The sequence below is a fragment of the Vigna unguiculata genome, chromosome 3, assembly GCF_037176805.1.
Source record: "Vigna unguiculata cultivar grain cowpea cultivar isolate G323 ecotype 2 chromosome 3, ASM3717680v1, whole genome shotgun sequence".
Lineage (NCBI taxonomy): Eukaryota > Viridiplantae > Streptophyta > Magnoliopsida > Fabales > Fabaceae > Vigna > Vigna unguiculata.
Window position 1 is genome coordinate 49,526,809 of NC_140794.1, and position 17,478 is coordinate 49,544,286.

A 17,478-nucleotide genomic window follows, 5' to 3' on the forward strand; every position below is an offset into this window, starting at 1 on the left:
AAAAATGATTCACTTTTACCAAATTAAAGTATCATTATCATATCTATAATAACTTATTTATGGTGATAATCCACCATTCTCACAACCAACAACCTCCCTTGCATTCCTTTCCTTTTTTGTGAAAGGAAATACGACCATGAGTAATGTCTTTCCAAATTTCATCAATATTTCTTTTGATCTAAGAAATACCAGAGTACATTTTTGTTCATTTATACACATTTTTTATAATAATTTATTAAACTAAACCAAATGGAACTATTGTATTTGTTGCTTTTCCTTATTGAGGCGCAGACAAAGGGGAGAAGAAAAGGCGCGATCAGTGACACGTGGAATGGTTAACCGTATAAGTTTTGTCGCTCCCGGCACGAAAACAAAGGAGTTTGAAATTAAAAAGCGGGATTAGGGTTTTGTACTCAACTTACCTACGTGCTGCTTCATCTTCCTCTTTCCATTCTTTCATTTCTCTCCTCTTCATCTTCCCAAGATGGTGAACCCTAAATGCTTCTTGGATATTAGTATCGCCGGCGAGTTAGAGGGCAGAATCGTTATCGAACTTTTTCACGATGTGGTTCCCAAAACCGCGGAGAATTTCAGGGCCCTTTGCACTGGTGAGAAGGGCATAGGACCTAACACCAATGTCCCTCTCCACTATAAGGTCCTTTATTTTCTTCTTCTTAGTCTTATTTTCTCGATTATCTTTCCAATTCTGAGAAGGTTCTTCTTTTTTTCTGCTACTGTTAATGCAGGGAGTATGTTTTCACCGTGTGATCAAGGGGTTCATGATCCAAGGTGGCGACATCTCCGCTGGCGACGGCACAGGAGGGGAGTCCATATACGGCCTGAAGTTCGAAGATGAAAACTTGGAACTGAAGCACGAGAGGAAGGGGATGCTTTCCATGGCCAATGCGGGACCCAACACCAACGGTTCTCAGTTCTTCATCACCACCACACGCACTCCTCACTTGGACGGTAAACATGTCGTGTTTGGAAGAGTTGTTAAAGGAATGGGCGTTGTTCGCTCAGCAGAACACGTTGTTACTGGTGAAAACGACCGACCCACTCAGACAGTTGTAATCGAAGATTGTGGGGAAATTCCCGAAGGGCAAGATGATGGAGTTGTTAACTTCTTTAAGGATGGTGACACTTATCCGGATTGGCCCGCAGATCTTGATGTCAAACCTGATGAGCTTTCTTGGTGGATGAGTGCTGTCGATTCTATCAAGGCTCTGGGGAATGAGCAGTACAAGGTTAAAGCTTTTGTTTATTGTGTCTGTAATTGTTGTGATATATGGTAGTAATGATTTGAGTGAAAAGTATAAGCATTTGTATTGTAGTCTCCGATCAGATACTCCTGAACAAAATAAATTATTGTTATCTTATAACAGTTTGACATGTATGCTAAATTTGTAAACTTTTACTAATTATCTTGAAAATCACAACTGTTATAATTTGATGACAGTAAATTTCTTTTATTCTAATAATTCTTATATATGAAGCTAATGTTTTACTGGTACTTACCTGTTTCTCACATAACAGAAGCAAGATTATAAGATGGCATTGAGAAAGTATCGCAAAGCGTTGCGCTATTTGGATGTGTGTTGGGAGAAGGACGACATTGACCAAGGTCAGTGCCTCTTCATTTTGGCTCTTGCTAGTGAAATATATCGGTACTTCTCTGCTTCATCCTTACTTACTATCTAACGTCTTTGCTCTTTCTTTCTACTATGCAGAGAACAGTGCTTCATTAAGGAAGACAAAATCTCAAATATTTACCAATAGTTCTGTAAGTAACCAATACTGCCAAGACTAAAATATATTGTTTAATGTCAAGGACCAGCTCAGTAAAAATCTTAAGATATTTAGCTAGAGGCCCATGAATGATTTATATCTCTAGCTTTTGCTTATTGATAGTTTTAGGGAATCATTAATGATGCATATTCTCTTAGAACAGACTGAGTGGTGATTTATTTTTAACTCGAGGATCAGGCTACTGCCTTGCGAATGCTTGTTTTATTAGTTTGTGCATGCGTTTTACATAAAACTTACTCTCAGGTTTTCAGGTTGGTTGATTTGAGAATGGAGATAATAGATATAACCATGAAAATGTATGTAAATTGTTACCTTAGTGTGTCCGGGTCTGCTAGAATCTTTCAGCCCTCTTTATTTATTTTTCCAATGTATGGCCTTCATAAAATATGTCTTGTACTCGTACTCTTCAGTCACCTTAAAACTAATGCTCTGAGTCCTGTTGTTTTATTTCTTAGGCTTGTAAATTGAAAATAGGTGATCTACAAGGAGCACTACTGGATTCAGACTTTGCAATGCACGATGGAGATAATGCAAAAGCTCTGTTTCGAAAAGGCCAGGTTAGTTGACATCTTCTGATGAAGATAACAGGCTGATGATGAGTTCTTGATACTGGCAAGTGAATTGTGTGCTCTGTAGAATGTTTTAATTTTACATTGTGCTTTTAAGTTTGAGATAATCCTTCTCAATTATTGCAATTCTATTTTTGATTTAGGCTAATTTGGATTAGATTCATGCTATTAGGTGTCTGGACTGTGTTCACATTCTTATTATGTCTGCTTATGTTAGTTGTTATACCTTTCACTATGTACTACGTAGGGGATAAATAATTCTTGTACTGTGCTAGGTGAACCACTGTGTCATGTTTCATATCTTGTATTTTGTTGTTCATGTTTTGCTTGCTTAATCTCAGGCGTATATGTTACTCAACGACCTGGATGCTGCTGTTGAAAGCTTCAAGAAAGCATTAGAGTTGGAGCCTAATGATGGTAGTTGTCTATTTAAATTCGTTGAGTGTTTATTTTATCCCTCCTGCTTCAGTTCATGTCATGCCAGTTTTGTAAAAAGTGGTTATCTTAAATCAACGGATTTGTTATTGAGGAACGAACATCCTGGGTTCTTGATAAACTTGTTCGGATTGAGAAGAATTTTCTCATTTAGGACCTTATTTTATTCATACCAGGGTTGAAGTACTTCAGGATGAGATACAATGCTAAAATGAGATCATGGTGTCGTTGGCTAGCAAACTACTATTTCCATTTCATTATGTTCGTCTTTAGTCCCTTTCAGTTTTCAGTATTTTAGAAAACATCCTGTTTAGGCAAATAAATCCTCTGAATCACATGTTTTCTGCAATCACCTGAGTCTGCATTCTGAAATCTCTTGAAAGGAAAGTAACAATATTGCTGAGAATGAAATTAATGTTTGCTTTTAAAAAAATTGTTATTTTCGATGTTATATATGAAGCAAGTAAAAAATAGAGATCCTACCAATCAATAGACCATGACTTTTGTTTTTAAAGTTTACTGATTTTGTGAAGGTAGCCTATGGTATTTTTTAATAAAGCTTAATCCACTTGCCACTCTGTTTATCAGGAGGGATTAAAAAGGAGTATGCCACTGCCAGGAAGAAGGTTAGGCATTTCATCTTTTTATTTCTTCTATCATGTTACATGCCATTTATTTCATTGTGACAAATGAAATTTATTCTGATTGCAATTTTTGGTTACAGGTTGCTGATAGACGTGATAAAGAGAAAAAGGCTTATTCTAAAATGTTCAAGTAGAGTTCCTGAAGTAATGGTGCATGCGGCTGAAAAATCAGATGTCTGTGGGGGGAATGCCAATTACAGTGCCAACATTTTCTGTTTTTTCTTGTCAGTAGTCTCTGAAAACATCTGATATAGTGTATGTTTTCAAATTTATGCTTTCTAGATTGTGAAGTTGTGACAGAGCTATCCATATCTTACATTTTGTTCTGTCAAACTCTTTGATCATCAGCCTCTAACCGGTGATTTTTGTGTAAAAGAGAAAGGCAGATTGAGACATCTCATAACAAGACTTCCCAACAACTCACTTGCCCTGTTTTTCTTTGCTTTTATCCTCCAATGGTATATGGGCAACCAGAAACATTTCTGGCAGCGTGTTAATATCAAGACAACAAATCAGTAGAATTCCCTTATCAGTTTTATAAAAAAATGAACTTTTCATCCTTCGGTGTAACATGATTGTTGCTTTATTGATTCATTTAAGAAAATATGGAATCATCGACCTGATTTCTTAACTTCCATATAGACATTTTCTTAACTTATACAAAATGGATGATTTTTTTCTAACTATTTTAACATGATTACTTACTGATTTTCTGGACTGCTGTAGTTTTCCCCCTTTAAACTTTGGTAATGATTCCTCAGCAGAGGATTTAGGTGAAACATTTGCCATCACTTCCTCTTCAATAATCGTATCTTGACCTTTTGCACTCCTTTCTGTATACCGTAGCCCCATTATTTTTCTTTTGTTCATACTCCATGACCTACTGGAATAAATCTTGTTCAATCTTGATAACACTAAATCATGGGTAGCCTGAGCTGCATGTTTCTGCTCCATGTAAACAGAAACACGTGAATTTGTGTGTGAAATCTTTTCTTTGGCTCTTCTTGTTAGGGCATAGTATTTTTCATTTGTAAGCTGGACAACGTCTCTGTGATTTTCTGAAAGCTTGATCTGTTGAAGAGCTTTGGCAGAAGATTCTTCCACAGCATCTGACTCCAGCAGTACAGCTCGAAGAGTGAGCTGCAAAGTTTGAGCTGTCTGCTTCCTCAGATGCAGGGTTTGCCTCAGTTTTGCTAGTGTTTGCTTTTCTTTGTTTCTCTCAAGTTTGAGCATTTCCATTTCGTTACGCATGTGATCCAAATTTTGATTGGTTTCTTGGATCATCAATTCTGTCTTGAGTTGCTCCTCTCTTTTGGATTTGATGCTCTTGTGGATGGTCTCCAACTGGGATTCCAGCTTCTCAGTGACAGTTTTTGATGAATTTTCACTTAGTTGAGCGTTAGCAAGATTGGCTTTCTGCTTTTCTAGTTCATCTATGAGAGGCTCCGAGTCAAGCCATGATTGCATGGAACTCTCCTTGGCTCTATTGAGCTCTTCCTTTGCCTTGGCTAGTTCCGCTTTTGCATTCTCCAGAATAATTCCGTGGTTGCCTTCCCCTTCTGGTCCTTGTAACATGACTCTGATGTTCCCTGGTTTGACTTGATGAAACCTTGGATACGCATAATGTTCAATCATTTTTGGTTTGAAATGCTATTTTTATGGGTTGCGGGTAGTGGCTAAAACTATAATGCGGCGACAATTACATGTTGAAACTAAACTATTGTTTGGGATTTCCTAAGATCATTGTTGGTACTTTGCATGCTCATATGAGATACCTATGAAGCGTATTGTTTATGACGGTTCCTTTGCCCTGTATGTTTGTATTTTTCTTGATTGGATATTATGCTGCGACAGACCAATTTAACCAGGACGGTTGTAGCAGTCACACCTTGGAATGATTGTGCCTTTTGAGTGAATTTGATGTTCATTAACAATGGTGCCACAGAGTTTGACTAATCATAAGGAATAATTGATTTTTCTATGTAACTAGTTCCTACTATATAATTAGCCCCACAATCAATAATAGTCATTACATTTTGTGACTAGTGAGGCGTCAACCCAAAATGTATAGTATATTACAGAGCAATAAACGAAACGAAGCAACTGGGAACTAAAAAAATGAAAATATATTCAAATAATGTTCTTTCTAACCTAACACATCTTAGCAACGACAAAAGCGAAGCAACTAGGAATTGAAAAATGAAAATATAAAATCATAAGCGAAGTAACGAGGAAAGGAAGTATAAACAGAATAACCACATTAAAGTTCACACATACCACGTGCTTTGTTCTTCTTCCTTCATCGCAATTTGTGGTTCAAATTCTTGTAGTCGCTTCTTCGCTCAGAATGGCCGTGTCTTCCGCCAGCGTTTCCCTTCCCAGGTAGGTTCTGTTCTCAATTTTGTTCACATATCATTACTTATCGTGCTTATTATGCATGTGTGTGAACCTTTGTGGGTTTGAAAAGTGAGGATGAAAACCATATGATGAATTAATTATCTCTACATTTTGTGCAATTGAACTAACTTCTTTGAAGATAATTGGAGGCTGTTTTGAATTTGATATATGTTTCCTTAAGTAGTTGTTGTCCTCAAACTAATTGGTAAGATGTTGCTGGTGGTGGTTATAGCTATCCAGATTCAGATTATGCTGAGATTTTTGTGGTGCGTCATGGTAAAACAGCATGGAATTCTGAGGGAAGAGTTCAGGTACTTCATATGAACTCGTTTTGATTGGATCGTTTAATACAGTGGGAAATGTGAGGGTTGACCTTTTATTATCTCCAATCCTTTTTTATTAGTATATTTGATGCAGTATATGGGTCCAAAATTAAGGAAGAAGAAAGGAATCAAAACACCGATAAAAATCTCATTAACTTGCATTGATTTCTAAGACTATGTCTCACCTTTACTCCAGTTAGGGGTCAACATGAAATCATAGGAGTTAAAAAAAATGAAAAGTTAAATAAATTTGAATATGATGAACTATTTTCGTGTGCATTGTTTAGGAGTTCTTAATTTTAAATTTAAAATATAAACTAACCGATAAATACTTTATGCCTTATTGTTAACGCACTTTGAGCTAAGTTTGATATCTAACATTATATTCATTTTACTCAAAACATATATAAACTAACATAAGAAAAATCATTTTAAACAATGTAATATAATTAGATGTTCCCATTTGCTAATAATAAATATTTTATTATGTAAACATTTTTTTTAAATTGAGAAACATATTTTTATATAAATCGTGTCAATAAGTGATGATTGAGGAGACGCACATGTGACATGGATTATATACATTCCTGGCATCAATGCCTCACTTATGGACCACTTTTTAGGTTTCTGAATGAAGCTCTTTTTACAAGCTTCTACATTCCAAGGAGAGTTTTTTTTTTTTTTTTTTTTTCCCTATGTGCTTGCATTTATTATTAGAGAAAATTATCGGTGCTCTAAGCTTTCACAATCTTATCAAACCTGAGATGTTTTATACTTTCACTAAATTTTAAATTAATATGAATGGTAAATTAACTTTTATAATAATTATCTCAAGAATTATAATTATCTTAAATTTTTATTAACAATACATTGCCTTGACCATGTTCAATTTTCACACTAATAGTCATTTATGTATATACAGGGACAAGCGGATATTGAATTAAGTGAATCTGGAAGAAAACAAGCAGTTGCAGTAAGTTGGGGTTATGGGATTCTTTAATTCCTTTATGCAAAACCAAAACTTGATCATTAACTCATTTCTTTGATTTCTACCCTAACTAATTCCTGTAAATTTTGTCATGAAGGTAGCTAATAGATTATCCAGCGAACCAAAAATAGGTGCTATATATTCTTCTGACCTGCAACGGGCTTTTGAAACAGCACAGATAATTGCGGTAAAATGTGGAGGACTAGAGGTTTGAACACACAATAGTAATCTTTAAATGTTGCATTTCATTCGTCATATATATATATATATATATATATATATATATATATATATATATATATATATATATATATTTCAACACCATCAATGTTTTATGCTCTAACATGATTTAACTTTGATCGAAAGTATAGGTTGTGAAGGATTTGGACCTACGGGAAAGACACATGGGGGATCTTCAAGGCCTTCGTTATTGTGAATTATCAAAGACTAATCCCATAGGTTATGAGGCTTTGGTGTCTAAGGATGAGGATAGAGAACTCCCTGTAAGTACACCAGAAATCTTTTTGTTAGCATAAAACCCAATGAAGTTTCTATTTGATTAAAGAAAATATTTGATAGAAACATTAATGGTTTGTTTTATTATGCAGAAAAAATGGTGAAAATCAGTTATGTATAACTAGAATGATGAATGGCTTACATTTTGCTTTTGCACATCCAGGGTGGTGGAGAAAGTTCTGTTCAACTGTTTGAACGCTGCAAATCTGCATTGCTCAGAATTGGAAGAAAACATAAAGGTTTTGTTTTGCTAACATGCGACATTGTTTAGAAACAAGTTCTTATGATTAATGTATGTATTAAATTGCAGGGGAAAGAGCTGTGGTTGTGACTCATGGTGCATGCATAGAAACACTGTACAAGTGGGCGAATGCAAAAGGAAGCTATGCAGGGAAAATAGATAATGCATCAGTGGCCGTTTTTGTGTTGTGTGGTGAAGATAATTGGACTTTAAAAATGTGGGGTGATGTTAGCCATCTCACTCAAAACTGATTTCTACACCATTTTCTCAGCAATTCATGCAATGTTAAATCTCTATTTACAGTTATTTTTATTTGAATAATTGTAAAAAGAATCATGTTGTATTGTTTCATAAAAAGACTCACTATTGTTTCTTACAGTTGCCTTTCACTTTCATTTTTATTTCATAAATTCTTATCGCTGCATTTTTTTCTTTTCACATCGTCTGAAATCTTTATTGTTGTCAATTAACTTCACTGTTCCTTGTCTATTAAATGGTAGATGAATAAAATACATAAATTGAACTAAGCTATTATAAAATTAAAGTAAACTACTAAAAGTTTAAGAAAATAAATAAATTATATGATAATTTAAATTATTAAACTGGGATCTTAGTAAATTAAATTAAATTACTGTAATTTACATGCAAATTGTTTTAGTCAATTAAATTGAATTACTCCAAATATTCATAAAACAGAACATTTTTTCTTTAACATGCGCTTAAAAGTCATGAATATCATTCCTGAGTTAACTTCAAAGCTGTGAATAGGAAAATATTTTTTACGTTATATTGGCAACCCCATTTTATGAGTATTTTGGTCATTAAAAAGTTAACTTTTATAATTATAAAGAAAGAAAAAATTGAAGGATAAAATAATAGACTTACTTAGAAAACTTCATGTAATTTATGAGTGTGAATTTATTTGAGAAAATCTGAGTATAAATTAATCATTCAAAAATGTGACTATAAGTCCAAAAAAGCATGACGATGAGTTATTAACTTGAGTTTGTTGGACTTATGTACCTATCAAGCCTATACTTAAATATTATTATTTGGTAGCTCTAAAATAGCTCAATAAACAAATGAAATTGCGAGATTTATGCGATATATTAACCTTCTTAAAATAAGAAGAAAAATAATATTTATGAAATAACATAATTATTTATGATATAAACATAATTTTTAACAATAACATAATCTATTAATCTATTATTGATAGGTTTAAATAGGCTAAAAATACACTAATGACTCTTGCATGAAGAGATGATAATCACACTAACAGGTGCACTTGTTCAATTGTAGTAGTGAGTGTCATATCCATAATGATTTGATCAATTTTGTTTATCAAAAACTACGTTCAATTTGGATTTGTAATAAAACAGGTTGGTTGTAAAATAGAGAATGACATAAAACTCAATTAAGTTTTAAGAACTCAGTAAGATAAAACATGTTGGGATTGGATTAGGGATGGCAATGTGGGCCAACTCGGCCCGTTTAGGTCTGATCCGCACTTGACCCCACAATGCAAGTCGGCCCGCCTTGCTCCGCATTTTCATGCGGGCTGAAAAATCTGGCCCGTCCCACATAACTATGGGCCCGTAGGCCTATGGGTCAGCTCATTTTTTTTAATTTTTATTTTTTTTTTAATTTTTTTTTAAATTCTTATGATAAAACTTTCAATGTTCAAAAAATTGGAAAATTTTAAGAAGTTCACAAAATTAAACAAATACTTTAGGGAGTTGGATGATAAATTGATAATTTAACATTTTCATCATATTCATATTCGTACTTTGGCATACACGATGTATTCTTCAAATTTTAGCACCTTAAAAAAATACATAATATTTGTCTTTTCCAATCATACAAGAATTTAGAATGTTAATGGAAGAGTTCAGAAAAAAAATTAACTAATATACACAAGTGCAATTTTTTTTATGCGGGCTTGCAGACTAGCCCGTGTGGGCTGCGAGTTTTTGCGGGCTTGCGGGTTCACTATCTCGGCCCACCTTGCGTTATTTTTACGGGCCAGCCCAACGGGCTAGACCCATATTGCCACACCTAAATTGGATTTCACAACTCTTTACTTAAGCATGGTTATTATTTCATTGATTTAACAAGTTTCATTCATTGTTCTTGAAAGTACGCTAGTCTAATCCTAAACCCATGTCTACAACCTAGGACCTAAAAGCATTCTAAGTCAGAGTGAAATCTCCACGTCCTGGTGACAAGGCTTCTGCATTAAGATTGAAACTCTTTAACTAGCTAATACATGTAAATGCATGTTTGCCTTCTAACATCATTAGATGATTCAATTGGATCTATAAGACAAATTATCTTTCACCTAACTCGTGTTATATATGCAATGGTTACTTGATCAATTCATCACACGTGAAATACGAATTGAATCACTAACATATGAAAGAACACTTCAATAAAGTAGTACCAATACATAAGTTCAGAGAGCTACATCCAATCCCAACACTTTGAAGGTCGACTACTCATGATGATTCTAACAAATAATCCTAGGAGTTGTTGTCCCTTCCTCATGTCTCCTCTGATCTAAGAAATATTACAAGTGAAGTGATATAGAAGGACTCTAAAAAGATACTAAGAATTTTGATATCAAATTCTAGATATGAAAACAAAAGGGTCTGCCACTTAACTTATAAAGTTTGGGAAGTTGGTTGTAGCTCCAAGCATGGTGGCCATTCTTGAGAGCTCTCCTTCCATGGAGGGCTTTCTCATTGCCCAAACCATTTCTTTGATGTTCAACCAAGAAACTTTCCTTCAATGGTGGGTTTCCTCCATTGTTGAGCTCCAGAACTTGGTGCTCTAGGTTGCTTCATAATGAAGTTTTCCTCGCGTGACTTAGGCACCATCTTCTCTACTTGAGCCGTGGAAGTAAAATTTGAATATTGTTAAAATCGGCTTCAATGCTCTATCTATGTTTCTAGGGCTCAAACTGCTATACTTTGTTTCTTTTAAATGTACAAAAATTCATCTAGAAATGCATTAAGTTACCACACATGTTTATATTTGAATGCTTTCAATGAATTCTAGGTAAAAGGGAGTAAATCTTAGTATATGCAATATAATTAATTAAGATAAGCGCTAAAATGTATGTGAATTATAGGCAAAATGAGCACTTACTATAACAATCTCATAATCACTATGTACTCATATACTCACTCTAAATCTTTAACTGGCTTAGGCATCAAAGTCCTTACAGGTGGACTTCCCCCCTTTTGTGGTGGTCCAAAGTTTAGCGACATACCAACAATCAAGTGAGTCCACCTTGGAACAACTCAACCAAATTCGGTAAAAACACATCTAAAAACCTATAAGAACCACAACATCAAAATAGTTTATGGTGAACAACAAAAGACATTATTTAAAACAAAAGTAAACCTCAAAGTTAGCATCTTCTTCTAATAGTATATCACAATATTGGTATGAACAAATTTTAAAGTTGCACCAAAAACAATAAACACATTACTCAATGACCTAATCTTATATAAAGTCGAAACAAAACAAAAATAAGATAAACCAAAAATTTTGACCTTTTAATTCGATAATTGCAATAGACACAAATATGAGACTCTTTGTAATTGACAATGGAACAAAAAATTTCAATCATAAACAAAATTACCTTTCTAAGTACCTTTGAAGACAAATTGTAATGTAGTAAGGCATTGTAGTCCTGTTCCATCATTGTTCATCAAATACAGTATTTACGTCAAGAAAAGATGGAAAAGAAAATCGAAGAAGTAAAAGACAGTAAAACCAAGAAAATAACACATAAGAAGAATAAAAAAAGAAGGTCAATCCAGTCCTTTCCCATTTTTTAGAAAGAAAAAGACAATCAAACCAACATAGAACCGAAGTGTTAGACCAACAGATAAAGGATAACTTTTTCACTTTCGATCTTTATCCTCTATTTTAAACATAACATAGTAAAAACACATGAAAATGACGAAAAAAATCATTGAACGGACATATGACATCATTCACAAATACAATGGGTGGACCTACAAGTACCTGAGAATGGATAAGCACACTCCCTGATTTTATTAAAATTATTACCAAATATATGAAAAAAAAATTATTTTGTCCCCCTCCTCCCCAATTTTTTATTTTTACTTTAAAAGGTTGTTAAATTGATTCCAAAGAAGATTTAATTGTTTTCACGCATTTAGAATCTTAAATCCACTACTACATCAATGAATATTTTTGAAAAACAAAAATATTAAATTATAAATAAATCACCTAGAGAGACGGTTGTCTCCTTACCTGAAGGGTCATTTTCGGAATGGAAAAATATGAAATAGAAAAAAAAAACTCATAAAAAAACAGGTATCAAGAAGACATTAAGTAGATACATTTGGAGGATTTCTCGTTATTTTCTTATAGGTACACCAGACATTTGAAAACACGTGTCACACGTGGTAGCAATTGTTGTTTTGATCTAAGTTGGGTAGAGTGTTTCATTAACAGTGTAATTTATGGTATGTGATACATAATTGCTAATAATTTAAAATCATAATTTATTTCAATACTTTCTTTAAAATTTTTACACTTTTGTAACTTTTTTTTATTTAAATTCAATTATCATATATAATAAAATTGATTGTTAGAATCATTAAAATATATATTTTTTTCTTGGACTCATGTTTCTTAATATTTGTTTTTGTAAACAATTCTGGAGTAGGAAACTGTTCCAATAACCCTTTAACAATCTTTATGCCCTTATCGTTCTCAGAATTTGGTGGAACCACGCAGCTTCACTGGTTCACTCTGACTCACTCTCTCCCTCACAAACTCAGATACCATGGCCGAGTTTTCCATCAATGACGATTCCCATTCCAGGTTCCTCCTTTTTTTCTCCGTTTTCTTTGTCTTAATATCATGCCTGCCTATGCTTGTGACTCTGAGAACCCAAAATCACTTATTTAAATCAACGTTTCCCAATCCTCTAATTCAGTTTTACATAACCCTTCATTCTCAAACCAATTGGTAACAAACAGCCCGCATCCTGATTATGCGGAAATTGTTGTGGTGCGTCATGGCGAAACAGCTTGGAATGCTACTGCAAAAATCCAGGTGTTTTCTCTCTCTTACCAACAGGGTTTCATGATTTCGTTGAATATTGCATTTTAGGTCCTCCAAATAAATGCTTTACAAAGGAATGAACCATTTTATGTGAACACTCAATTCTGCACCTCTTTTGGATCGATAAAATCAATAATTAGCATATGTAATTCATGTTATTTTTATTTGTAATAAAATTGGCATAATAAAGTCTAATAACGTTGTTGTATTTAAAAAAAATAAAATATGGAGTGTCCTTCCTTCATGAACCGCTGTATGTATTTCTGTTAAGAATGACTCATTAAAAATCTTGACTAGAGAGTCCTAGATTGTGCTAGATTGTCAAATGTTTTATGTGCAGTTTCTATCATATTTGGTAGATGGTCTCCATAGATCGTCTAGTCCGTACACTTTTTGGTGAAAGTGTATAAGTGACTTTTCAGTTTAGTAATCAGAAGAACTATTCATGTGTCTTCCGTGGGGTGTTTCACTTGTCTCAGTTATAACGATATACTTTATAAATAGGACCTTTGTACCATGAGTTATGACTAACATTTGTGTTGTATTTTCTGTGGAAGAGTTTGGTGTGAGAGAAATGATGAAGTTGTGATCATTTAGATTAGTGAATTCTCCTATGAACGTAGATGGAAGTTCATTAACACTTCAATTGAATCATGTTGATTTTTGTGTGTGATTCTCTCTTGTTCTTCCTCTTATTTACCTTCTACAGTCTATTTGTGGGTTTCTCTGTCATCATTCTCTGTTTGTGTGGTACACGCTTGACCTAATTCCTTAAAGTTTCTCAGTTCAAAATGGATTTTGGTGATGTTAAGTGTTCACTTGATTTAAGTGCCTTTTTTCTAAATAATTAATATATTTTGTAAACTATTTATTAAATTCATTAGTATATTCATTAAATACCAGCTGTGGTACTATTTTCTGATGATTACTATTTGGGTTGGGGAGTACTTCAATATAACCTGGATGATAAAAAGACAATGAACCATCTCTACAAACATGGGCGAAATACGCAGCGTTCTTCAAAATATGACTTCAAAATAAAATATGGAGTGTTCTTCTGATAGTTACAAATTTCTGCATTTGCAGGGAACGATCAATGTTACATACCTGTTAATAAATTGAAAGATAAAATTATAACTTTTAGAAGGAATATTGCGGGTAACATGTGGGTGTGTCAGTTATTCAATAATGATGGACCATAGAAAGGGCAATTAGTATAGCTTATAACTTCTTAAGGCTCCTAGTCTCTCTATATGATATTAATATCTATCATCTGTGTGTTTTTATTTAATTTTTTTTTCTTGTGCGTTGTTTCTTATATATGAGGCTCCTTTTTGGGATTTTCTGGCCTTGGTATATTCAAATTTCAGTCATGTGTAAACAGGGACACCTGGATGTTGAATTAAATGAAAACGGAAGAGAGCAAGCAGCTGTGGTAAGTTCCGCTTTTTTCATTTTTCCATTTTCAGGGAACACCTTTTTGTTTATGCTTTATTGACCCTAATTCTTGTCAATTATAAAATTGAGGTGGCTGATAGACTATCCAGGGAAGCCAAGGCTTCTGTTATATATTCCTCTGACTTGCAAAGAGCTTTTGAAACAGCACAGATAATTGCATCCAAGTGCGGAGGGCTAGAGGTTTGAGCTTAAAGGCTTCTTCATGTTTCATATTATTGATTCAATTGTAACAAATTACAAGTATAATAATTCTTTCCATTTTATCATGTTTTACGCTTGAAGTCCATTGGCTTTTTTGGTTTATAGGCTTTAAAACATTTTTGGCTTTTATCAGTATCTGGACAAGAGATTGACTATTGTTAGCCTTAGTTGCAGTCACCTTAGGCTGTAATGTCTCAGAAAGCCAACTTACAAAAGTGACTAACTAGAGAGATTGAATGAAACATCATAAAGTGGAACCACTGAAATTATCAACTCTTAGTGGGTTGGGATCCCACATGAGTAGTGATATGGCCTAAGTAGTGTTCATAAGGTTTGAACAGTTCTCATCTTATAAACTGATTGTGGGATTATGTAAAGCTATAACCCAAATTCTAAGAACTATTCTTGAAGTGATCTTGCTGTTTCTTAGTAACTATGAAGTACACAGAGATTAGTTATTCTTTTTCCTTTCATAGAGTTGACGTTATTGGGTTAAGATAAAGGGATTTGACTTCTCTAAAATGATAAAGTAAGGCATGTTCACCCTTGATTTGAAGTGGACTAAATTTGTGTTGTACTCTAGTTCAAATTTAACACTTATTTTTTAACTTTACACATTTTCTAACATCAAAAAGAGTTAAATCCTAGATAATAAAGAGAAGGAAAAGAGGACATGTCTGAATAATTGGATTCTTGACTAAAATCCGTTTTTTTCTTCTATTTACTAGTTCCAGTGTTAATCAGTTTTTTAGTTTTACTATATTTCATACTTGTGATCCTCTATTCTTTTTCCTAAATCCTAACATTATTTTCCTTTGGTTGAAATTCTAGGTTGTCAAGGATTCTGAACTACGGGAAAGAAACCTGGGGGATCTTCAAGGCCATGTTTATCATGAAATAGCAAAAACTAATCCCATAGCTTACAAGGCTTTTATTTCTAAGAACGAAGATGAAGAAATACCAGTAAGTTTCATAGAAACCATCTTGTATGCATGGAATTCCTAATAATACAGTATATACATTCCTCAAGCTCATTTGGTCATGTCCTTTAGAATTTGGAAGATGAGTATAACTGATGGTTCCCTGAAATTGCATATTTTTGTCTGCATATGGAACTTCAACATGCAGCTGAAAGATACCATAACGTATGGAAAAATATAATAGGAGCGAGAGATGCTTGGTTTGATACAGAACACACAAACTATGGTTGCTTTAAGAATGGTTTGATCATCATCCATTTAAAAAACTCTAGATATGCAAGGAGAAAACTGATAGACTATGCTTGCAAATCTTGGGAAGTCTGCATTATCTTTAGATTGTATGACTTGCTTGTTTATCTGTGTTTTACTTGTCTAATGTCGTTACTAAATATTTGCAAATGTCTTGCATTTATCTTGGTATTGCCTTTCATTATAAAAGGGCTTCTGATGGTGTCATGACCTCAGTTATGATTAAAGAGAGAATTGAGATTATATAAAATAAAGGTTATGTATGTGTTTCTGGTTCAGTTTATTTTGAAGAAATAATCACTTATTTTTATAAACTTTCCAAGAGAGCTTTTGAAAAACAAGTGATTACTTCTTTTCTAAATTAATCAGTTATCAAGCATGGACTAATACCTGCTGCTCAATTGAGAAATGTGGATACTAACATACATGTAGGTAACAGCTTCTTATGAATTGATGTTTTGTCAATCAGATTATAACTTTGGTTATGTTTGTTTTCTTTGCTTAACGAAGTTTTCACACTTCCTGAGGTAGAATCACACTTTCCAGGTCAATCTTTCCTAAAGAAAAAGTTTTCTGCTGTAGCCAAACTCCGTTTGACTCCTGATGCAAACAGACACCTTATGAATATACGGAATGCCTTAAGTTTTGCTTATACATAACATTGATCTATACAATTGTGCAGGGTGGTGGAGAAAGTCTTGTTCAACTTTTTGATCGCAGCACATCTGCGTTGCTTAGAATTGGCTTAAAGCATAAAGGTAGGCCACTGGCACATGATGACATAGCATGGAAATTATGTCTTTTGTAATTAATAGTTGGTTTGATAATAAATCATTTTAGTTCGTGCAATAAGTATGTTACACTCTGTTTTCCAATTGCCACCCACCCAACCTTGCCAGATTGATTTGAGATGCAATAATCTCATTTAGACACATCAGCATAACATGTTTTTTGTAGCTATTGCATCCCTTTTCCAAGTCCATTCATTGCTATATTAGGCTGATGTTAGACTTGTAATTGCAGGGGAGCGAGTAGTCGTTGTCACTCATGGAGGATTCATCAGAGCTCTTTACAAGTGGGCATGTCCAAACGGAAGGCCTGGGAAGGTACTCAATACAAGTGTTAGTGTTTTTCACCTGTATGGTGAGGACAAATGGACCTTAAAAGTGTGGAGTGATGTCAGTCATCTGAGCAAAACTAGATTTCTAGAGTCTGGTTTTGGGGGTGATAGAAATTCTGGTTAGACCATTGTTTCCCATTAAAAGCCATGATTGTTTCCCATCTGAAGTTAATAAAAGATTAGAGTAGGAGCGAAAATGGATGTATTAAACAGTGGTGCTAAATATGATTTTTGCCCCTATTTATATTTTGTATCTTAGCTTGCAAATGTTTGCTTACTATGGACATGCCTAAACTAATTCATTTTTGTGGTGGTGGTGCTTCAATCTCTATCACAGAAGGTTCTTTTGAAATCATTTCGACTGTTTAATGTAATGAATGTAATGCTACATTTATCATGATAGTATTTTTATATAACGGTAATTTTTGTTGTTGCGTTA

The 17,478-nt window shown here is 33.8% G+C and overlaps 3 protein-coding genes across 3 annotated transcripts; all 3 read left to right on the top strand.

Moving 5' to 3' along the window:
* Positions 1-364: 364 nt before the first annotated feature.
* LOC114178771 (peptidyl-prolyl cis-trans isomerase CYP40-like) lies at positions 365-3,876 on the top strand. The gene is made up of 8 exons (XM_028064857.2): positions 365-655; positions 747-1,247; positions 1,537-1,624; positions 1,731-1,783; positions 2,265-2,366; positions 2,720-2,795; positions 3,402-3,439; positions 3,538-3,876. The coding sequence occupies exons 1-8, from the start codon at positions 485-487 to the stop codon at positions 3,589-3,591; spliced, it is 1,083 nt and encodes a 360-aa protein (XP_027920658.2). The 5' UTR covers positions 365-484; the 3' UTR covers positions 3,592-3,876.
* Positions 3,877-5,647: 1,771 nt separating this feature from the next.
* On the top strand, positions 5,648-8,298 carry LOC114178772 (phosphoglycerate mutase-like protein 4). The gene is made up of 7 exons (XM_028064858.2): positions 5,648-5,839; positions 6,087-6,165; positions 7,100-7,150; positions 7,263-7,373; positions 7,537-7,668; positions 7,845-7,920; positions 7,992-8,298. The coding sequence occupies exons 1-7, from the start codon at positions 5,805-5,807 to the stop codon at positions 8,171-8,173; spliced, it is 666 nt and encodes a 221-aa protein (XP_027920659.2). The 5' UTR covers positions 5,648-5,804; the 3' UTR covers positions 8,174-8,298.
* Positions 8,299-12,610: 4,312 nt separating this feature from the next.
* LOC114176137 (Phosphoglycerate mutase family protein) lies at positions 12,611-17,478 on the top strand. The gene is made up of 7 exons (XM_028061071.2): positions 12,611-12,788; positions 12,947-13,022; positions 14,416-14,466; positions 14,559-14,669; positions 15,522-15,653; positions 16,602-16,677; positions 16,943-17,478. Exons 1-7 carry the CDS (start codon positions 12,751-12,753, stop codon positions 17,161-17,163), a joined length of 705 nt encoding a protein of 234 aa, XP_027916872.1. The 5' UTR covers positions 12,611-12,750; the 3' UTR covers positions 17,164-17,478.